This window comes from Physella acuta, unplaced genomic scaffold (genome assembly GCF_028476545.2).
Source record: "Physella acuta isolate Inbredline_101_S28 unplaced genomic scaffold, ASM2847654v3 ptg001066l, whole genome shotgun sequence".
Taxonomy (NCBI): domain Eukaryota; kingdom Metazoa; phylum Mollusca; class Gastropoda; family Physidae; genus Physella; species Physella acuta.
This window is the reverse complement of record NW_026732583.1, coordinates 504270-522500: the sequence shown is the minus strand read 5'-3', so window position 1 is coordinate 522500 and position 18231 is coordinate 504270. Positions and strand designations below refer to the sequence as shown.

The window sequence follows — 18231 nt, the reverse complement described above, 5'->3', positions numbered from 1 at the left end:
AAACGTGACCAATACAGCGACATCTAGATGATATGACGTGTCACTACAGCGACATCTAGATGATATGTTGTGTCATTACAGCGACATCTAGATGATATGTTGTGTCACTAACAAGCTGATCATATGATGTATCACTACACGAACAGATTATACAATTTGTCACCGCTTAAGAAGTTCGACTTCGACCTCTGTCTATACCTCTTTTACAGAACTTTCCTTACCTCTCTTACACATTTATCTTTACCTACTTTACATACTTTTCTTGACCTCTCTTACACACCTATCATGACCTCTCTTACACACCTATCATGACCTCTCTTACATACCTATCATGACCTCTCTTACACACCTATCCTTACCTCTCTTACACACCTATCCATACTTCTCTTACACACTTATCTTTACCTCTTTATTTTTACATACCTATCATTACCTCTCTTACATACCTATCTTTCTTTTACACACCTATCATGACCTCTCTTACACACCTATCTTGACCACTCTTACATACCTATCATGACCTCTCTTACACACCTATCATGACCACTCTTACACACCTATATTGACCCCCAGAAGCTGACCCTTGATGCCAAAGTGCAGTCGTGGCACCTCTGTCTTTACACCAACCCTTGCTTTTGTATCATTGTTAGGTCATTGATCTCTCCCTGTATGTCCATAACTATGTGATGTTTATTACAACACCATCTTCCTTATAACATATAGTGGTATACACTCTCATATTATAATATTCTATCTTCCGGTTTGTTTGTTTATTGATATTTTGGTTTATATTACAGGTGAAGGACAAGCCGAGGTACCCTGCAAGCAGGCGCAGGTGGTCGGAGTTTCACCGGAAGTTACGTCACCAATGGTTCTAGAGCTCACTCTACAGTGCCACAAACAACCCGGAAACAGGTGCTCCAGTAATAGAACAGACACACCTGACACACCTGACACACAGAAACACGTCCAGAGCCTATCTCCTGAGAACCAATCAAAAGACTTATCCAAGCTGAACGGAAGTTTAGACTTTAAATGTGCCCGGGGTTTTGCCAATGTCAGTTTCTATAACAACGATCCAACGCTCAATGGTAATGCCCTTCTTCAGTCAGATGATGAATCTTCCAACTCCGATACCGGAAGTTCAAAACTTTGTGAAGTTCACGACCTCTCCAGAAAAAGAAGTCACGAGGCGTTGCTTAGTAACGCAGTGCCAGCCAACCTGAACGGTGCTGGGACAACAGTTTTCTCACCCACTTCCGTTCTGCTAACGGGCAATAGCTCGTCAAATCACGTGCACAAAAGTGACGTCATACAAAATGTGGAAGTCTCCAGTGCGCAGGCGCGGAAAGGTTCTGATGACGCAACAGTCAGAAAATACTTTGACACTATCACAAACTGCCATGGCAGCCCGGCAATTGAAAATTTAGAAAAACCATTGGCTGAGCGGAGTCACGTGATATCTAACGCCGCGTCATGCGCAAAGAAGAGGCGCGTGCGGACGACCTTCACCGCGGAGCAGCTTCACTCTCTGGAGGAAGTGTTCGCCATCACACATTACCCAGACGCCAACACGAGGGAGAGCCTGGTCGAGAGGATAGGGCTCAATGAGGAGAGGGTGCAGGTAAGGTGGGGGAGAGGGGTAAGGGGGTGCTTCAGTCGCTTCTGGTGCATGGAAGTTGTTTATAGAAGGAAAGGGGTCGTCCATAAATGACGTCACACTCGTAGGGGGGAGGGGGAGTCCGTAATTTTGTGACGGTGTGTGATGAGGGGGAGGGGGGGGGGGGTTCAGATGGTGCGACGTCACACTTTTGCATTATAAAAAAGCAATGTTAGAAAACGAATTTTAGACGTTATTTCGCCTTTTAGAAAACCGTTTTAATAAATTGTAATAGGGATTGATTGAAATACTCTATTTTGACAGAATTCAGACAAGATTTTAGAAAAATATCGATGTTTAAAAAAAAATTCAACTGCAATTTTGAGGGGGGTTGTAGGCTGAGGTGTGACGTCATTTTAGGAAGGGGTCTGTGACGACGTGTGACGGAAGGGAGGGGGGAGGTAAAAATCGCCCAAAGAAGCGTGACGTCATTTATGGATGACCCCAAATGTAGATTTCCTTTTACTAAACCGTATTCATAGAAGTAAAGACGGCGTAGTCGGATGGTAGGGCACACGGCTTTTAACCGAAACTCTCGAGTTCGTTTCCCGGGCTCGAGTCTGTAGCACGTCCCTGAGTCCACTCAGCTCTGATGGGTACCTGGCTCACATTAGGGAAACAAATTTTAAGGGAAACAATTTTAAATTGATGTTTTTCTCTCTTCAGATCTGGTTCCAGAACCGCCGCGCTAAATGGCGCAAACATTCCAGGCTGAGGAACTTTGGTGGCCTGCAGGACTTGACCGACGTCACATACGTCCCGGCCCCGCGACCCATGCACAAACTGGACCCTGTCCATCCCGTAAGATAAACACAAACGTGGTACCCCCACTATAGATATATATGAGTCTAGTGCTAGATATCTTTCATAGACTATTCCATTTAATCCATAGTTCCAAACAGTGTTTCTTCCATACTTTTTTCTCCAGGGGGGCACTTGATATTTTCGGCGGAGTGGTCAATATTTTCCGGGGGGGGGCGGACACTGGTAAAAAATATATGCTTTCTATATAAATTCCAATTCTTTCGGGGGGGGGGGGGGTAGACTTTCTTCGGGGGGGGGGGGGGGCGAAGAGATGCCTGGATGTAAACTTGTCTAATTTGATGTTCCAAAAACGTCCATCTTTACTTTCTATCCATAGTTACTAGTGTAGATTTCTGTGACTACACCCTCCATCTCTAGTCCTATGCCAGTTTAGATATCATTTACATAACACACATTCATAGTTCTATACTGAAGGGATTTTGTGTCACCCTATCCATATTCATCCTATCTATATGTCTATACCAGCCCAGCATTCATAAACTAAATCCTCCACCTTCATTTCTATATTTGTCTAGACCTATGTAACACAACCTTCCCATCGTCCATGATAGTCCTCCTAATCTCCTGACCTTTTGTTGCCGCCCACAGAAAAGCGAGCTGACCCCTCACCTTGACCCGGATGTCACGTGTTACGTCAGCCCAGATCAAGAGCTCAACCCCCTGGGGTCACTAACCAGGAGCGTGTTCAACTACCCACCCTACTACCCCCCGGGCTTCCTGAGCATCCCTCCCGTCCTCCTACAGTACTACTCCCAGCTCCTGTACCGGCCTGGCCTTATAAGGACCGCGGCGCCCCACCCCCCTCAGGACAGACTCCAGCAGACGATGCTCAGCAACTTGAAAAACCCTACGTCTGCCAACCTTCATGAACGACTTGGTGCCAGCGACTTCGTCAAACCCTTCCTGCCGCTCAGGCAGTTCCAGCGGTTCGCCTATGACGTCAGACAAGACCCTCTTAGACTAGCCGACCCAGAGAGGAACGTCCCCTCCCCGTCAAGTCACTCCAGCACGAGAGAGTCACCTGAGGGTGTTATAAATAGCTCAAAGATGGGCTCCACGTCACCACGCCACAGGGAAGGGGAGAGAACCGAAGACGGAAGTTTAGATTTATCCTCGCGGTTTAACTCCCTTGCAGCAATGCAGAATTTCGTCACTTCCGCCTTGTACAACTACAGTAAGGAGCCAGACGAAGAGACATCGGTCTCTGTCTCGCCTAGCTCCACCATATCGACCTGAGCCCTACAACCCCGATGGCTGAGACATCGGTCTCTGTCTCGCCTAGCTCCACCATATCGACCTGAGCCCTACAACCTCAATGGCTGAGACATCGGTCTCTGTCTCGCCTAGCTCCACCATATCGACCTGAGCCCTACAACCCCGATGGCTGAGACATCTGTCTCGCCCAGCTCCACCATATCGACCTGAGCCCTACAACCCGGTGCGTCAGCTGGTCAACCCGTACACGCGAATCTGTCTGAAGGCAACCCGGTGATTGAGCTATAAATCACCTCGAGTTTAATTTTACAGATTTTCCTAACTTCACAGAAATACACAATTTTATAAACGTTCCCAATTTTACAGTAGGACCTACTACCTAATTTACAAAACTACAAAATTTTACTGTGCTACAAAATTTTATGAAATTACCCAATTTTACAGTATTTCCTAAATGTACAGAACTACACAATTTTACAGAACTACCAGCTTGTATAGAACTATCCAGTTTTACAGCACTTCATAATTTTCCGAGGTCGAATGGAAATCCTGGTCGGTAGAGCGTGAGACACGTGACCCGGAAGTCTCGGGTTCGGTTCACGTTGGGGAAGGCAAAGGCAGCTAAGTAGGCCTATAGTACACTATCCCTCCATATACCGAGGTCACAGCAACAGGTGAACTCTACTACACCTACCCCATAAATCGTCAGGTCCGAAAGGGTAACTGTACTTCCCTAATGTTACAGTACCCCTAATGTTTCAGTAAAGTCCTGGGGTCTCCAAACTACGGCCCGCGATGTCCTCTCATCCGGCCCGCGGAGATCTTTTTGTCCACGGAAAAATCGTTTGTTGGTGATGGCCGAGGAACTTTGCCCAGAAAAATCAAAGTCATGCCTGGAAGAACCTGGCCCCCGAACTGAAATTTGATAGGTAATGCGGCCCTCGGACTGAAAAGTTTGGAGACCCCTGGTATAGTCCAACAGCCCACAATCTGTACAGCCCACAATCTGTACAGCCCACAATCTGTACAGCCCACAATCTGTACAGCCCACAATCTGTACAGCACACAATCTGTACAGCACACAATCTGTACAGCACACAATCTGTACAGCCCACAATCTGTACAGCACACAATCTGTACAGCACACAATCTGTACAGCACACAATCTGTACAGCATACAATCTGTACAGCACACAATCTGTACAGCACACAATCTGTACAGCACACAATCTGTACAGCACACAATCTGTACAGCACACAATCTGTACAGCCCACAATCTGTACAGCACACAATCTGTACAGCACATTATCAAGTGTAACGATGCCCGCCTGTATATTTGACGAAGACATTAGTCGGATCTATTAAACAAATTATTTTTTTAAGATGGCGTTTATAATTGTCCTTTTTGTTTAGGTCTGGGCTGGTTTTGATCCCACGACCATTTGTTGTTTACACTAGACCCGTATCTCTGGCTAGGTGGATGTGTGGAAGACTGGCTAGGTGGATGTGAGGGTGTGTGTGGCTAGGTGGATGTGAGGGTGTGTGGCTATGTGGATAAGTGGATGAGTGGCTAGGTGAATGTGTGGCTAGGTGGATGTGTGGGTGTGTGGCTAGGTGGATGTGTGGGTGTGTGGTTAGGTGGATGTGTGGCTAGGTGGATGTGTGAGTGTGTGGCTAGGTGGATGTATGGGTGTGTGGCTAGGTGGATGTGTGGGTGTGTGGTTAGGTGAATGTGTGGCTAGGTGGATGTGTGGGTCTGTGGCTAGGTGGATGTGTGGCTAGGTGGATGTGTGAGTGTGTGGCTAGATGGATGTATGGGTGTGTGGCTAGGTGGATGTGTGGGTGTGTGGTTAGTTGGATGTATGGGTGTGTGGCTAGGTGGGTGTGTGGCTAGGTAGATGTGTGGCTAGGTGGGTGTGTGGCTAGGTGGATGTGTGGGTGTGTGGCTAGGTGGATGTGTGGGTGTGTGGCTAGGTGGATGTGTGGGTGTGTGGCTAGGTGGATGTGTGGGTGTGTGGCTAGGTGGGTGTGTGGGTGTGTGGCTAGGTGGATGTGTGAGTGTGTGGCTAGGTGGATGTATGGGTGTGTGGCTAGGTGGATGTATGGGTGTGTGGCTAGGTGGATGTGTGGGTGTGTGGCTAGGTGGATGTGTGGGTGTGTGGCTAGGTGGATGTGTGGGTGTGTGGCTAGGTGGATGTGTGGCTAGGTGGTTGTGTGGCTAGGTGGATGTGTGGGTGTGTGGCTAGGTGGATGTGTGGGTGTGTGGCTAGGTGGATGTGTGGGTGTGTGGCTAGGTGGATGTGTGGGTGTGTGGCTAGGTGGGTGTGTGGGTGTGTGGCTAGGTGGATGTGTGGGTGTGTGGCTAGGTGGATGTGTAATGAACCCATCTAGTAAATACAAGTCCAATAACACAAGTCAATGTGTGCGTCGCTAACCTTTTATTAGCTTAACGTGTTCACATACCACATGTAGAAATCTCTAAGTTTGTAAATAAATATAAAAACGTTTCAAATATCCCTCGTGTTTTGTCAGGAAAGTATCGCACATGTTGTTATAGGGTGTAGGGTCGTCAGCTCGGTCACACTGAAATTTAAGTTTTTTTAACTCATCATTCATTTAATTCAGAGGAGTAGCGAGGGGGGGGGGGTACAAAATGTCCCCGCTGCCGAACTTAGGGCGGCGCCAAAATGGGTTGGAAAAACAAAATAAAATCTCATTTTAGCTGTATTTTTGCATTACAAATATAATAAATATATGGAGGGTGCAAATTGAAAGTTTGAGGGGTGGGGGGGGGGGTGCAAATCGAAAGTTTGAGGGGGGGGGGGGTGCAAATCGAATGTTTGAGGGGGTATGCAAATTGAAAATTGAAAGGCTGCTCCCGAGGGGGCGCCAAATTGAAAGTTTGTCCGCTACGCCTCTGATTTAATTAATTAACTAATTAAATATCAGAGTATATGTCAAAGGTTTTTAAACATATACTTTTTTATAGACCTAATATTTATACGTTTGAAACGGACTTGTTTTTCGATTACAATGCCATTATTCAGAAACTTACTCATTAAAAATCCGAATGAATCCAGTGCCGCTTCAAGCCTCGATTTGACTCTTGATATCTTCGTGTTTATTTTTGGCCAGAAATTTGTCCACGCCTTTCATATCTGGCCAAGTGTCTGTGTGTTTCCCCAACATAACCATAGTCTTGTATGTCTTCTGGTTACCGGAAGACAAAACGTTTTATTTCCTCTTAATGAAGTTTCTAATTAACACTAATTAAAGTACACAATGAGTTATTTTAACATTTAATGTCAAAATAAATCAATGCTAACAAGATAGGCTAAGGCTTATACTTTTCATAAATTAAATCTTTAATTAACACATTTTTAAAAACACCTGTTCACGATGTGTATATACAGATGGCGACTGTCACGGAAGTCTAATAAGATATCTATTGTTTGCCGGTAACATCTAACGATAAGTTAACTAGAGCTGTGGTACCACCTAACGGAAAAGTTACCTTGAGCTATGTACCACCTAACGGAAAAGTTACCTTGAGCTGTGGTACCACCTAACGGAAAAGTTACCTTGAGCTATGTACCACCTAACGGAAAAGTTACCTTGAGCTGTGGTACCACCTAACGGAAAAGTTACCTTGAGCTGTGGTACCACCTAACGGAAAAGTTACCTTGAGCTGTGGTACCACCTAACGGAAAAGTTACCTTGAGCTGTGGTACCACCTAACGGAAAAGTTACCTTGAGCTGTGGTACCACCTAACGGAAAAGTTACCTTGAACTGTGGTACCACCTAACGGATAAGTTACCTTGAGCTGTGGTACCACCTAACGGAAAAGTTACCTTGAGCTGTGGTACCACCTAACGGAAAAGTTACCTTGAACTGTGGTACCACCTAACGGATAAGTTACCTTGAACTGTGGTACCACCTAACGGATAAGTTACCTTGAGCTGTGGTACCACCTAACGGATAAGTTACCTTGAACTGTGGTACCACCTAACGGATAAGTTACCTTGAGCTGTGGTACCACCTAACGGAAAAGTTACCTTGAGCTGTGGTACCACCTAACGGAAAAGTTACCTTGAACTGTGGTACCACCTAACGGATAAGTTACCTTGAGCTGTGGTACCACCTAACGGATAAGTTACCTTGAGCTGTGGTACCACCTAACGGAAAAGTTACCTGTGGTACCACCTAACGGAAGAGTTACCTGTGGTACCACCTAACGGAAAAGTTACCTGTGGTACCACCTAACGGAAGAGTTACCTTGAGCTGTGGTACCACCTAACGGAAAAGTTACCTGTGGTACCACCTAAAGGAAAAGTTACCTGTGGTACCACCTACCGGAAAAGTTACCTTGAAGTCCTTAAGCTGCTCCTCCCTGTCGTAGGCCGACTTCTTGAACCTCAGCTGTGGTACCACCTAACGGAAGAGTTACCTTAAAGTCCTTGAGCTGCTCCTCCCTGTCATAGGCCGACTTCTTGAACCTCAGCATCTCCAGGAACTTGACGTTCTCCAGCGCGATCAGAGAGTCGTAGTTGACGCGCTCACGTCGTTTCTTCACGGACCTGTGGGGGAGGGGGGAGGGGGGGCACGTTCAGGGTCACTCACCACACACTGGACACTATCTACACACGCCATATGCACTCATTTGCAACACCCCATTCACACTTCATCCGGTATAGTTAAAGGCACTCAATTCCGGTCAGTTGAATGACTAACATTCGCAGCTTAAATACACTTAACTTTCACAACTTCAGGTCAGTTGAATGACTAGCATTCACAGCTTAAATGCACTTAATTTTCACAATTTCCGGTCAGTGTGAAGACACTCAACAACTCCCAATCTGTTTTAACACTCCATAAGCCCAACTTCCGGTCAGCATAAAGACTTAACTTGGACAACTTCCGGTTGGATTAAACACAAGAATGGATTACCTGCCCGTCTTATCCATGACTTTAGAATCCATGTGACAGTCGACGCATGGCTTACTTTTGTGGATACGGGCAAAAGCCTGGTTCAAGTGGCGGTCTGCCTGGATGCGTTCAAACTCTTGCATGGTCATCATCTGTCATACATGGTCATACATGGTCATCTGTCATGCATGGTCATCATCTGTCATACATGGTCATACATGGTCATCATCTGTCATACATGGTCATACATGGTCATCATCTGTCATACATGGTCATACATGGTCATCATCTGTCATACATGGTCATCATCTGTCATATATGGTCATCTGTCATACATGGTCATCTGTCATACATGGTCATACATGGTCATCATCTGTCATACATGGTCATCATCTGTCATATATGGTCATCTGTCATACATGGTCATACATGGTCATCTGTCATGCATAGTCATCTGTCATACATGGTCATCATCAATCATACATGGTCATACATGGTCATACATGGTCATCTGTCATACATGGTCATACATGGTCATCATCTGTCATACATGGTCATACATGGTCATCATCTGTCATACATGGTCATACATGGTCATCTGTCATACATGGTCATACATGGTCATCATCTGTCATACATGGTCATACATGGTCATCTGTCATACATGGTCATCTGTCATACATGGTCATACATGGTCATCTGTCATACGTGGTCATCTGTCATACATGGTCATACATGGTCATACATGGTCATCATCTGTCATACATGGTCATCATCTGTCATACATGGTCATACATGGTCATACATGGTCATCATCTGTCATACATGGTCATCATCTGTCATATATGGTCATCTGTCATACATGGTCATCTGTCATACATGGTCATCTGTCATACAAGGTCATACATGGTCATCTGTCATGCATAGTCATCTGTCATACATGGTCATCATCTGTCATACATGGTCATACATGGTCATATATGGTCATACATGGTCATCTGTCATACATGGTCATACATGGTCATCATCTGTCATACATGGTCATACATGGTCATCATCTGTCATACATGATCATACATGGTCATCTGTCATACATGGTCATACATGGTCATCATCTGTCATACATGGACATACATGGTCATCTGTCATACATGGTCATCATCTGTCATACATGGTCATACATGTTCATCTGTCATACATGGTCATCTGTCATACATGGTCATACATGGTCATCTGTCATACGTGGTCATCTGTCATACATGGTCATACATGGTCATACATGGTCATCATCTGTCATACATGGTCATCATCTGTCATACATGGTCATACATGGTCATACATGGTCATCATCTGTCATACATGGTCATACATGGTCATCTGTCATACATGGTCATACATGGTCATCTGTCATACGTGGTCATCTGTCATACATGGTCATACATGGTCATACATGGTCATACATGGTCATCATCTGTCATACATGGTCATCATCTGTCATACATGGTCATACATGGTCATACATGGTCATCATCTGTCATACATGGTCATCATCTGTCATATATGGTCATCTGTCATACATGGTCATCTGTCATACATGGTCATCTGTCATACAAGGTCATACATGGTCATCTGTCATGCATAGTCATCTGTCATACATGGTCATCATCTGTCATACATGGTCATACATGGTCATATATGGTCATACATGGTCATCTGTCATACATGGTCATACATGGTCATCATCTGTCATACATGGTCATACATGGTCATCATCTGTCATACATGGTCATACATGGTCATCTGTCATACATGGTCATACATGGTCATCATCTGTCATACATGGACATACATGGTCATCTGTCATACATGGTCATCATCTGTCATACATGGTCATACATGTTCATCTGTCATACATGGTCATCTGTCATACATGGTCATACATGGTCATCTGTCATACGTGGTCATCTGTCATACATGGTCATACATGGTCATACATGGTCATCTGTCATACGTGGTCATCTGTCATACATGGTCATACATGGTCATACATGGTCATCATCTGTCATACATGGTCATCATCTGTCATACATGGTCATACATGGTCATACATGGTCATCATCTGTCATACATGGTCATACATGGTCATACATGGTCATCATCTGTCATACATGGTCATACATGGTCATCCGTCATACATGGTCATCTATCATACAAGCTTATAGATGGTAATTTGTCAGACATGGTCATCTGTCATATATGGACATCATCTGTCATATATGGTCATCATCTGTCAAACATGCTCCTACATCGTCATCATCTGTCATACATGCTCATACTTCGTCATCATCTGTCATACATGGTCATACATCGTCATCATCTGTCATACATGGTCATCTGTCATACATGGTCATCTGTCATACATGTTCATCATCTGTCATACAATGTCATCATCTGTCATACATAGTCATCATCTGTCACACATGGTCATCATCTGTCATAAAATGTCATCATCTGTCATACATGGTCATCATCTGTCACACATGGTCATCATCTGTCATACAAAGTCATCATCTGTCATACATGGTCATACATGGTCATACATGGTCATCATCTGTCATACATGGTCATCATCTGTCATATATGGTCATCTGTCATACATGGTCATCTGTCATACATGGTCATCTGTCATACAAGGTCATACATGGTCATCTGTCATGCATAGTCATCTGTCATACATGGTCATCATCTGTCATACATGGTCATACATGGTCATATATGGTCATACATGGTCATCTGTCATACATGGTCATACATGGTCATCATCTGTCATACATGGTCATACATGGTCATCATCTGTCATACATGGTCATACATGGTCATCTGTCATACATGGTCATACATGGTCATCATCTGTCATACATGGACATACATGGTCATCTGTCATACATGGTCATCATCTGTCATACATGGTCATACATGGTCATACATGGTCATCATCTGTCATACATGGTCATCATCTGTCATACATGGTCATACATGGTCATACATGGTCATCATCTGTCATACATGGTCATCATCTGTCATATATGGTCATCTGTCATACATGGTCATCTGTCATACATGGTCATCTGTCATACAAGGTCATACATGGTCATCTGTCATGCATAGTCATCTGTCATACATGGTCATCATCTGTCATACATGGTCATACATGGTCATATATGGTCATACATGGTCATCTGTCATACATGGTCATACATGGTCATCATCTGTCATACATGGTCATACATGGTCATCATCTGTCATACATGGTCATACATGGTCATCTGTCATACATGGTCATACATGGTCATCATCTGTCATACATGGACATACATGGTCATCTGTCATACATGGTCATCATCTGTCATACATGGTCATACATGTTCATCTGTCATACATGGTCATCTGTCATACATGGTCATACATGGTCATCTGTCATACGTGGTCATCTGTCATACATGGTCATACATGGTCATACATGGTCATCATCTGTCATACATGGTCATCATCTGTCATACATGGTCATACATGGTCATACATAGTCATCATCTGTCATACATGGTCATACATGGTCATCTGTCATACATGGTCATACATGGTCATCTGTCATACGTGGTCATCTGTCATACATGGTCATACATGGTCATACATGGTCATACATGGTCATCATCTGTCATACATGGTCATCATCTGTCATACATGGTCATACATGGTCATACATGGTCATCATCTGTCATACATGGTCATCATCTGTCATATATGGTCATCTGTCATACATGGTCATCTGTCATACATGGTCATCTGTCATACAAGGTCATACATGGTCATCTGTCATGCATAGTCATCTGTCATACATGGTCATCATCTGTCATACATGGTCATACATGGTCATATATGGTCATACATGGTCATCTGTCATACATGGTCATACATGGTCATCATCTGTCATACATGGTCATACATGGTCATCATCTGTCATACATGGTCATACATGGTCATCTGTCATACATGGTCATACATGGTCATCATCTGTCATACATGGACATACATGGTCATCTGTCATACATGGTCATCATCTGTCATACATGGTCATACATGTTCATCTGTCATACATGGTCATCTGTCATACATGGTCATACATGGTCATCTGTCATACGTGGTCATCTGTCATACATGGTCATACATGGTCATACATGGTCATCTGTCATACGTGGTCATCTGTCATACATGGTCATACATGGTCATCATCTGTCATACATGGTCATCATCTGTCATACATGGTCATACATGGTCATACATGGTCATCATCTGTCATACATGGTCATACATGGTCATACATGGTCATCATCTGTCATACATGGTCATACATGGTCATCCGTCATACATGGTCATCTATCATACAAGCTTATAGATGGTAATTTGTCAGACATGGTCATCTGTCATATATGGACATCATCTGTCATATATGGTCATCATCTGTCAAACATGCTCCTACATCGTCATCATCTGTCATACATGCTCATACTTCGTCATCATCTGTCATACATGGTCATACATCGTCATCATCTGTCATACATGGTCATCTGTCATACATGGTCATCTGTCATACATGTTCATCATCTGTCATACAATGTCATCATCTGTCATACATAGTCATCATCTGTCACACATGGTCATCATCTGTCATAAAATGTCATCATCTGTCATACATGGTCATCATCTGTCACACATGGTCATCATCTGTCATACAAAGTCATCATCTGTCATACAATGACATCATCTGTCACACATGGTCATCATCTGTCATACAAGGACAAAAGTATAATGATGATTGTCAGGCCAAGTTTCAGGATTAGGATTAAGATCGGGTCTAAGTTTAAGGATAATGTCAGTACCAGCGTTAAGGCTTTAAAACTGAATCTAGAACACACAGATATTGAATTACTCCCGTAACAAGAACCTGACAAGATCTGAACCAACACTGGGTTAGCCTGTGACAAGACTGGGTTAGCCACTGACAAAACTGGGTTAGCCACTAACAACACTGGGTTAACCTCTGACAAGACCTGGAACAATTCACGTGACCACTGCTCACCTTGGTCGGCTTGTTTTTCTTTAGTCCAGACTCACGGAGTTTCAAGGCTGCAAATAGATCAAAATCATCACAAACGCAGCCTTCTACTAAATCTTGTATCAAATACAAACACAAAATCATCACAAACTCAGCCTTCTACTAAGATCAAAACCGTCACAAACTCAGCCTTCTACTAAATCTCGTCTTAAACTTGTAAAATACAAACACCAAACCGTGCTTGGTATTTTTTTTAAAATGAACTTTGACCTATACAAGAGAAGACTGGAGTGACTTAAATAGGTATGTTAGAGTTGTTTGTTTATTAACACATATTAATACATAACGAAAAAGGTAATGTGATAAGATTATATTACATATAGGTTGTATTCAGATCTGTATTTATTGTTCACGTAAGCCACGCCCCGACATCTAGACATTCTAGTTATATAACCATACCGACAGTACCCTAGAATTACATAACGATACCGACAGTACCCTAGAGTTAATATCGATACCGACAGTACCCTACAGTTATTGATCGATACCGACATTGCCCTGCCTTAGAATTATTTAAAAAACTTTTTGACTTACGTTCCATCTTTCGGCGATTGAGCTGTCCGCCGCCATCTTGGTCCCCCAGACTCTCCTTCTCGTACACGATCCACTTTGAGTCGGGCGACTTCCTCCGTCTCTGTGTGGGCGCCGGCTCCTTACCCGTGCCGTCCCCCGTCCCAGCCGAGTAGATGCTGGGCTCCCCAGGCTCCCCACAGGGCGCCAGGCTCTCCTTGCTGCGGATGGTGGCGTGGTAGCGCGGCTTCTGGGTCACCTTCGGGTCAGTCTGGGTCGAGGCTGATGCCGACAAGGCGCTGCGGAACAAAGTCTGATGTTGCTTCTGTCGTCTGCTCGTCTCCGCGTCTTCGTTTGTTTTTTTCAAAGTCGCTTTGTTCGCCGGAGATTCCATTCTTGTCATGGCTTTGTTTATGTCGCTGACGTCATCTTTTGTTGTGGTGTTGCCTTGGAAACCAACCCGGGATATGAAGCGCCCACCGGTGCGCTGTAAAAACCTCTCCAGTTTGTTGGGCCCTGTCGTTTCTGCTGGGGTAGAGGTTTCTGTGTAGCAGACGGGGGGCGGGTGAGGCACCAAGCGCTTGTCTAGCAAAGGGGCGACTTTGGTGCCTTTACTTCCGGTGAAGACCAGAGAGTGACTGTCCTTGCCGGTCGCCTTCTCGATCCCTTTTTTCCCCTGCTCTGTGAGCTTATCTAACAAAACAGAGCTAAGAGGGGGGATTGACGCTCCGGAAGTTGATGATTTAGAACCGGAAGTTAATCGTGCGCTTAAAGGTCTAGTAACAGGCGGTCGTGAGCTTTGATCCATTGACGTTGAGCTCAATGGCCTGCTGATGAAGCGAGGATTCACCCTCTCCCCCTGAGCTTGTTTCTCTGATCTAAGCTCCGCCCCTTGTGTGTCATTACCTGGGTCACCTGGATTATGCTTCACATCTTTACCAACAATATTTCCCAGTGTCGCCAGACCTCTATGTGGCTCTCCTCTCTTTTTAATTCCATTGTTGGCCTCGCTTCCAGCCCGCTTCGGTTCGGGTTTGTCTTTCAGCGAAGCTGAGCTGTCCGCGTTTTTCGATCTCGAGGAGGAGATGCTTGCACTTCTAGATGAGGAAATGCTTAGTCGGTGTTGGTGGTCTTTGCTAAGGGAGTGGCTGGATGATCCGGTACTTGATTTCCCATCAACTGACAGGGCAGAATCTTTAGTGGCTTGGGCACTGCCCGGCCGAGGAAGCTGGACATCGTTTGTTTCCGGGTCGCCGGTCAAGGTCAGTAGGTGAGACTTACACTCGTCTGCAATCTCACGGAGTTGCTCGTCACTGGGCTCAGCACTTTGTGGTGACTGGCATAGATCGGAGATTTTGTTCAACCACAGGTCAGTCGCGTCTAGTATGACTTTGGCTGCTGGTGAGTACTCAAAGCCCTCGCCTACCCTGCCCGGAGCGTCAGGTGAGTCTCGATCCCCAGGGACCAGTTGTGTCGGTTCGGATTGTCTGCGGTGTAGTGAATGATTTAAACTGCTAGATGAATGAATCGATCCTTTCAGTGAGTGATTCGATCGGCTAGATGAATGAATCGATCCTTTCAATGAGTGATTCGATCGGCTAGATGAATTAATCGATCCTTTCAATGAGTGATTCGATCGGCTAGATGAATTAATCGATCCCGACAGTGATTGGTTTGATATGCTTATGGCAACAGTTGGATCCTCTGTAGTTCTGATGCTCTCAGTTAACTTTTCCTCCTTTGATATCGTCTGCGGCACGTCCAGGCCGCTCAGAGGTCGGTCATCTTGTACAACTTTAACAGCGTCCTCGTCTTGTCCGACTTCAACAACATCCGCGTCTTGTCCGACTTTAACAACATCCTCGTCTTGTCCCACTTCAACAACATCATCGGCTTTGGAGATTTCTAAAACTGCAGGAGCTTGAAGGGGTGAGACCTGCGGTACCAATATGGTGTCTGTAAATTCAGTTGATACACCCGCTTTTTGTTCTGTAAACGCAATGGGTTCCCCATCCTTATATTCTGTAGACTCAATGGATACCCCAACATTCTGGTGTGGGTCAAGATCCTGGCATTTGTCTCGGCCCAATGACGTATTGTCCTTGTGATAAGAGCGGCTGTTATCAGCGTCTGAAGCCTCTTCCTTGAGCAGAGAGCTGGAGTTGGCGCTGCTGATGAGAGAGGAGGATGCGCTCTTGGAGTCTGTCACCTCAAGGCTGGAATATTTGTTGGAGACGGAGTAAAGACTTTGGACGTCTTCAGCTGCTGGCTCAAGTTGACCATCGACCTTGAGATGACCTGTTGACCTTTCCTCCACAACGTTGGTCAGCGACTGGGATTTTTGAACTTTTTGCTGGCTAACATTCTCATAGAACTCATCATCTTCTTGTTCAATGTCTTCATCGCTGCTGGGGCTTCCTTGCTCTGAATGCTTGTCCTTCACTTTCTTGTCATCATTGTCGTCGAAAAAGTCATCAGTATCTTCAGGGTTTTGGTCGTCTTGGGTCCCGAGACCTAAAGTTTTCTCTTTAAGATGGAATGAACTGGACGGGGAGGGTGGGGTGACTACGCAGTCAGCCTCGTTCTGATGGACTTTGTCAATGGAAGAATGTAAACAATCGTTCTCGTTTATGGATAGGTTAACAGGCAATAGATTTTTAGCAAGATCATGATCTTCAGGCAGTAGATTTTTGGCAAGATCATGATCTTCTGGCGGTAGATTGTCAGCCGTATTTTCTATTTGGGTAGTAGGGTGGCCATGGTTTAAATTGTCACATGTCGCACTATAGCTTCCAAACACACAACCACTTTCTTGTATATCAGTACGGTAATCGTTCAAAACATTCCCTTCAGATTGTTCACCCTTTACAACCTCACCTTCTGATAGATAACCTTTTAACATCTTCCCGTCAGGTTCATCGTCCCAGAAGGCGTCATCGTTTACTGGCAGACGACCCATAGTCTGCTCATTTCTTATTTTATTGTGGTCACCATCTGCAGCATCTAGGTGTGGCACTTGTTCAACAACTCCACCCGCACCACTACAATACGCGTCTGTAGCTTCTGTTACGCTGCCCTTTTGCAAGTCCAAAATGCATCTATCCCCTTCTAGACTGATCTTCTCATCTCGGCTCCCAGCGTGTTCTGCTTCAATCTGTGCACTCAATATTTCTACACTTTCATCGTTGATTTCACATTCTTTGTTATTTCCCCTGCCCAACCATTCTCCACTTTCACCACTACCATGTAGCATATCCGCAACATTGTCCATCGCTTTGTTCGCCTCTGAAACTTGACAAAGCGCTAAAGTTGACGGTGAATCATCCACATCTAACGTGTCAGGTGTAGGGTCTAGCGTTGATTGTGTCAAGTTGACCTGGCCAGTCAGTTCCAGGTCTTGATGGGCTGTCATAGCTTCACTACTGTCATTCGTACACGTCATATGTTGCACGGTCTGATGGCCTTCGTCTGAGATGGTGCACATGGATTCAATAATCTGATGCTGTTGTGGACACGTGGAGTCAGCATCGTGTGGCTGATGTGGTAATCTAGAGTCAGCATCGTGTGGCTGATGTGGTAATCTAGAGTCAGCATCGTGTGGTTGATGTGGTAATCTAGAGTCAGCATCGTGTGGTTGGTGTGGTAATCTAGAGTCAGCATCGTGTGGTTGATGTGGTAATCTAGAGTCAGCATCGTGTGGTTGGTGTGGTAATCTAGAGTCAGCATCGTGTGGCTGATGTGGTAAATTAGAGTCAGCATCGTGTGGTTGATGTGGTAATCTAGAGTCAGCATCGTGTGGTTGATGTGGTAATCTAGAGTCAGCATCGTGTGGTTGATGTGGTAATCTAGAGTCAGCATCGTGTGGTTGGTGTGGTAATCTAGAGTCAGCATCGTGTGGCTGATGTGGTAAATTAGAGTCA

General features: G+C 44.8%; 2 protein-coding genes across 3 annotated transcripts in view; one reads left to right on the top strand and one right to left on the bottom strand.

The window, feature by feature from the left end:
- Positions 1 to 4284, top strand: part of LOC131955445 (uncharacterized) — a 9487-nt gene extending 5203 nt beyond the window's left edge. The window contains exons 3-5 of the mRNA XM_059319571.1: positions 798 to 1624; positions 2327 to 2461; positions 3074 to 4284. Of these exons, the coding sequence (XP_059175554.1) occupies positions 798 to 1624; positions 2327 to 2461; positions 3074 to 3721 (1610 nt within the window). The 3' untranslated portion in view covers positions 3722 to 4284. The remainder of the gene's footprint in view (positions 1 to 797; positions 1625 to 2326; positions 2462 to 3073) is intronic.
- A 2478-nt stretch (positions 4285 to 6762) lies between these two features.
- LOC131955447 (uncharacterized) lies at positions 6763 to 17885 on the bottom strand. Of its 2 annotated transcripts, XM_059319575.1 has the most exons (6): positions 16991 to 17885; positions 14336 to 16957; positions 13766 to 13812; positions 8650 to 8780; positions 8150 to 8279; positions 6763 to 6911 (listed from the first exon to the last, which is right to left on the bottom strand). In XM_059319575.1, the coding sequence occupies exons 1-6, from the start codon at positions 17793 to 17795 to the stop codon at positions 6789 to 6791; spliced, it is 3858 nt and encodes a 1285-aa protein (XP_059175558.1). In that variant the 5' UTR covers positions 17796 to 17885; the 3' UTR covers positions 6763 to 6788. The 2 variants fall into 2 exon arrangements, with proteins under 2 accessions (XP_059175558.1, XP_059175557.1); XM_059319574.1 differs by having other exon boundaries at positions 14336 to 17885.
- Between the last annotated feature and the right edge of the window lie 346 nt (positions 17886 to 18231).

Bases quoted from the DNA above. Each gene is read 5' to 3' on its own strand.
- LOC131955447 (XM_059319574.1), bottom strand. From the start codon at position 17,795: ATGTGCACCATCTCAGACGAAGGCCATCAGACCGTGCAACATATGACG. The intron at 13,813-14,335 runs GTAAGTCAAAAA...ATCTATTTGCAG, and splicing joins CAATCGCCGAAAGATGGAAC to CCTTGAAACTCCGTGAGTCT. The intron at 6,912-8,149 runs GTAACTCTTCCG...TCCGGTAACCAG, and splicing joins AGCAGCTCAAGGACTTTAAG to AAGACATACAAGACTATGGT.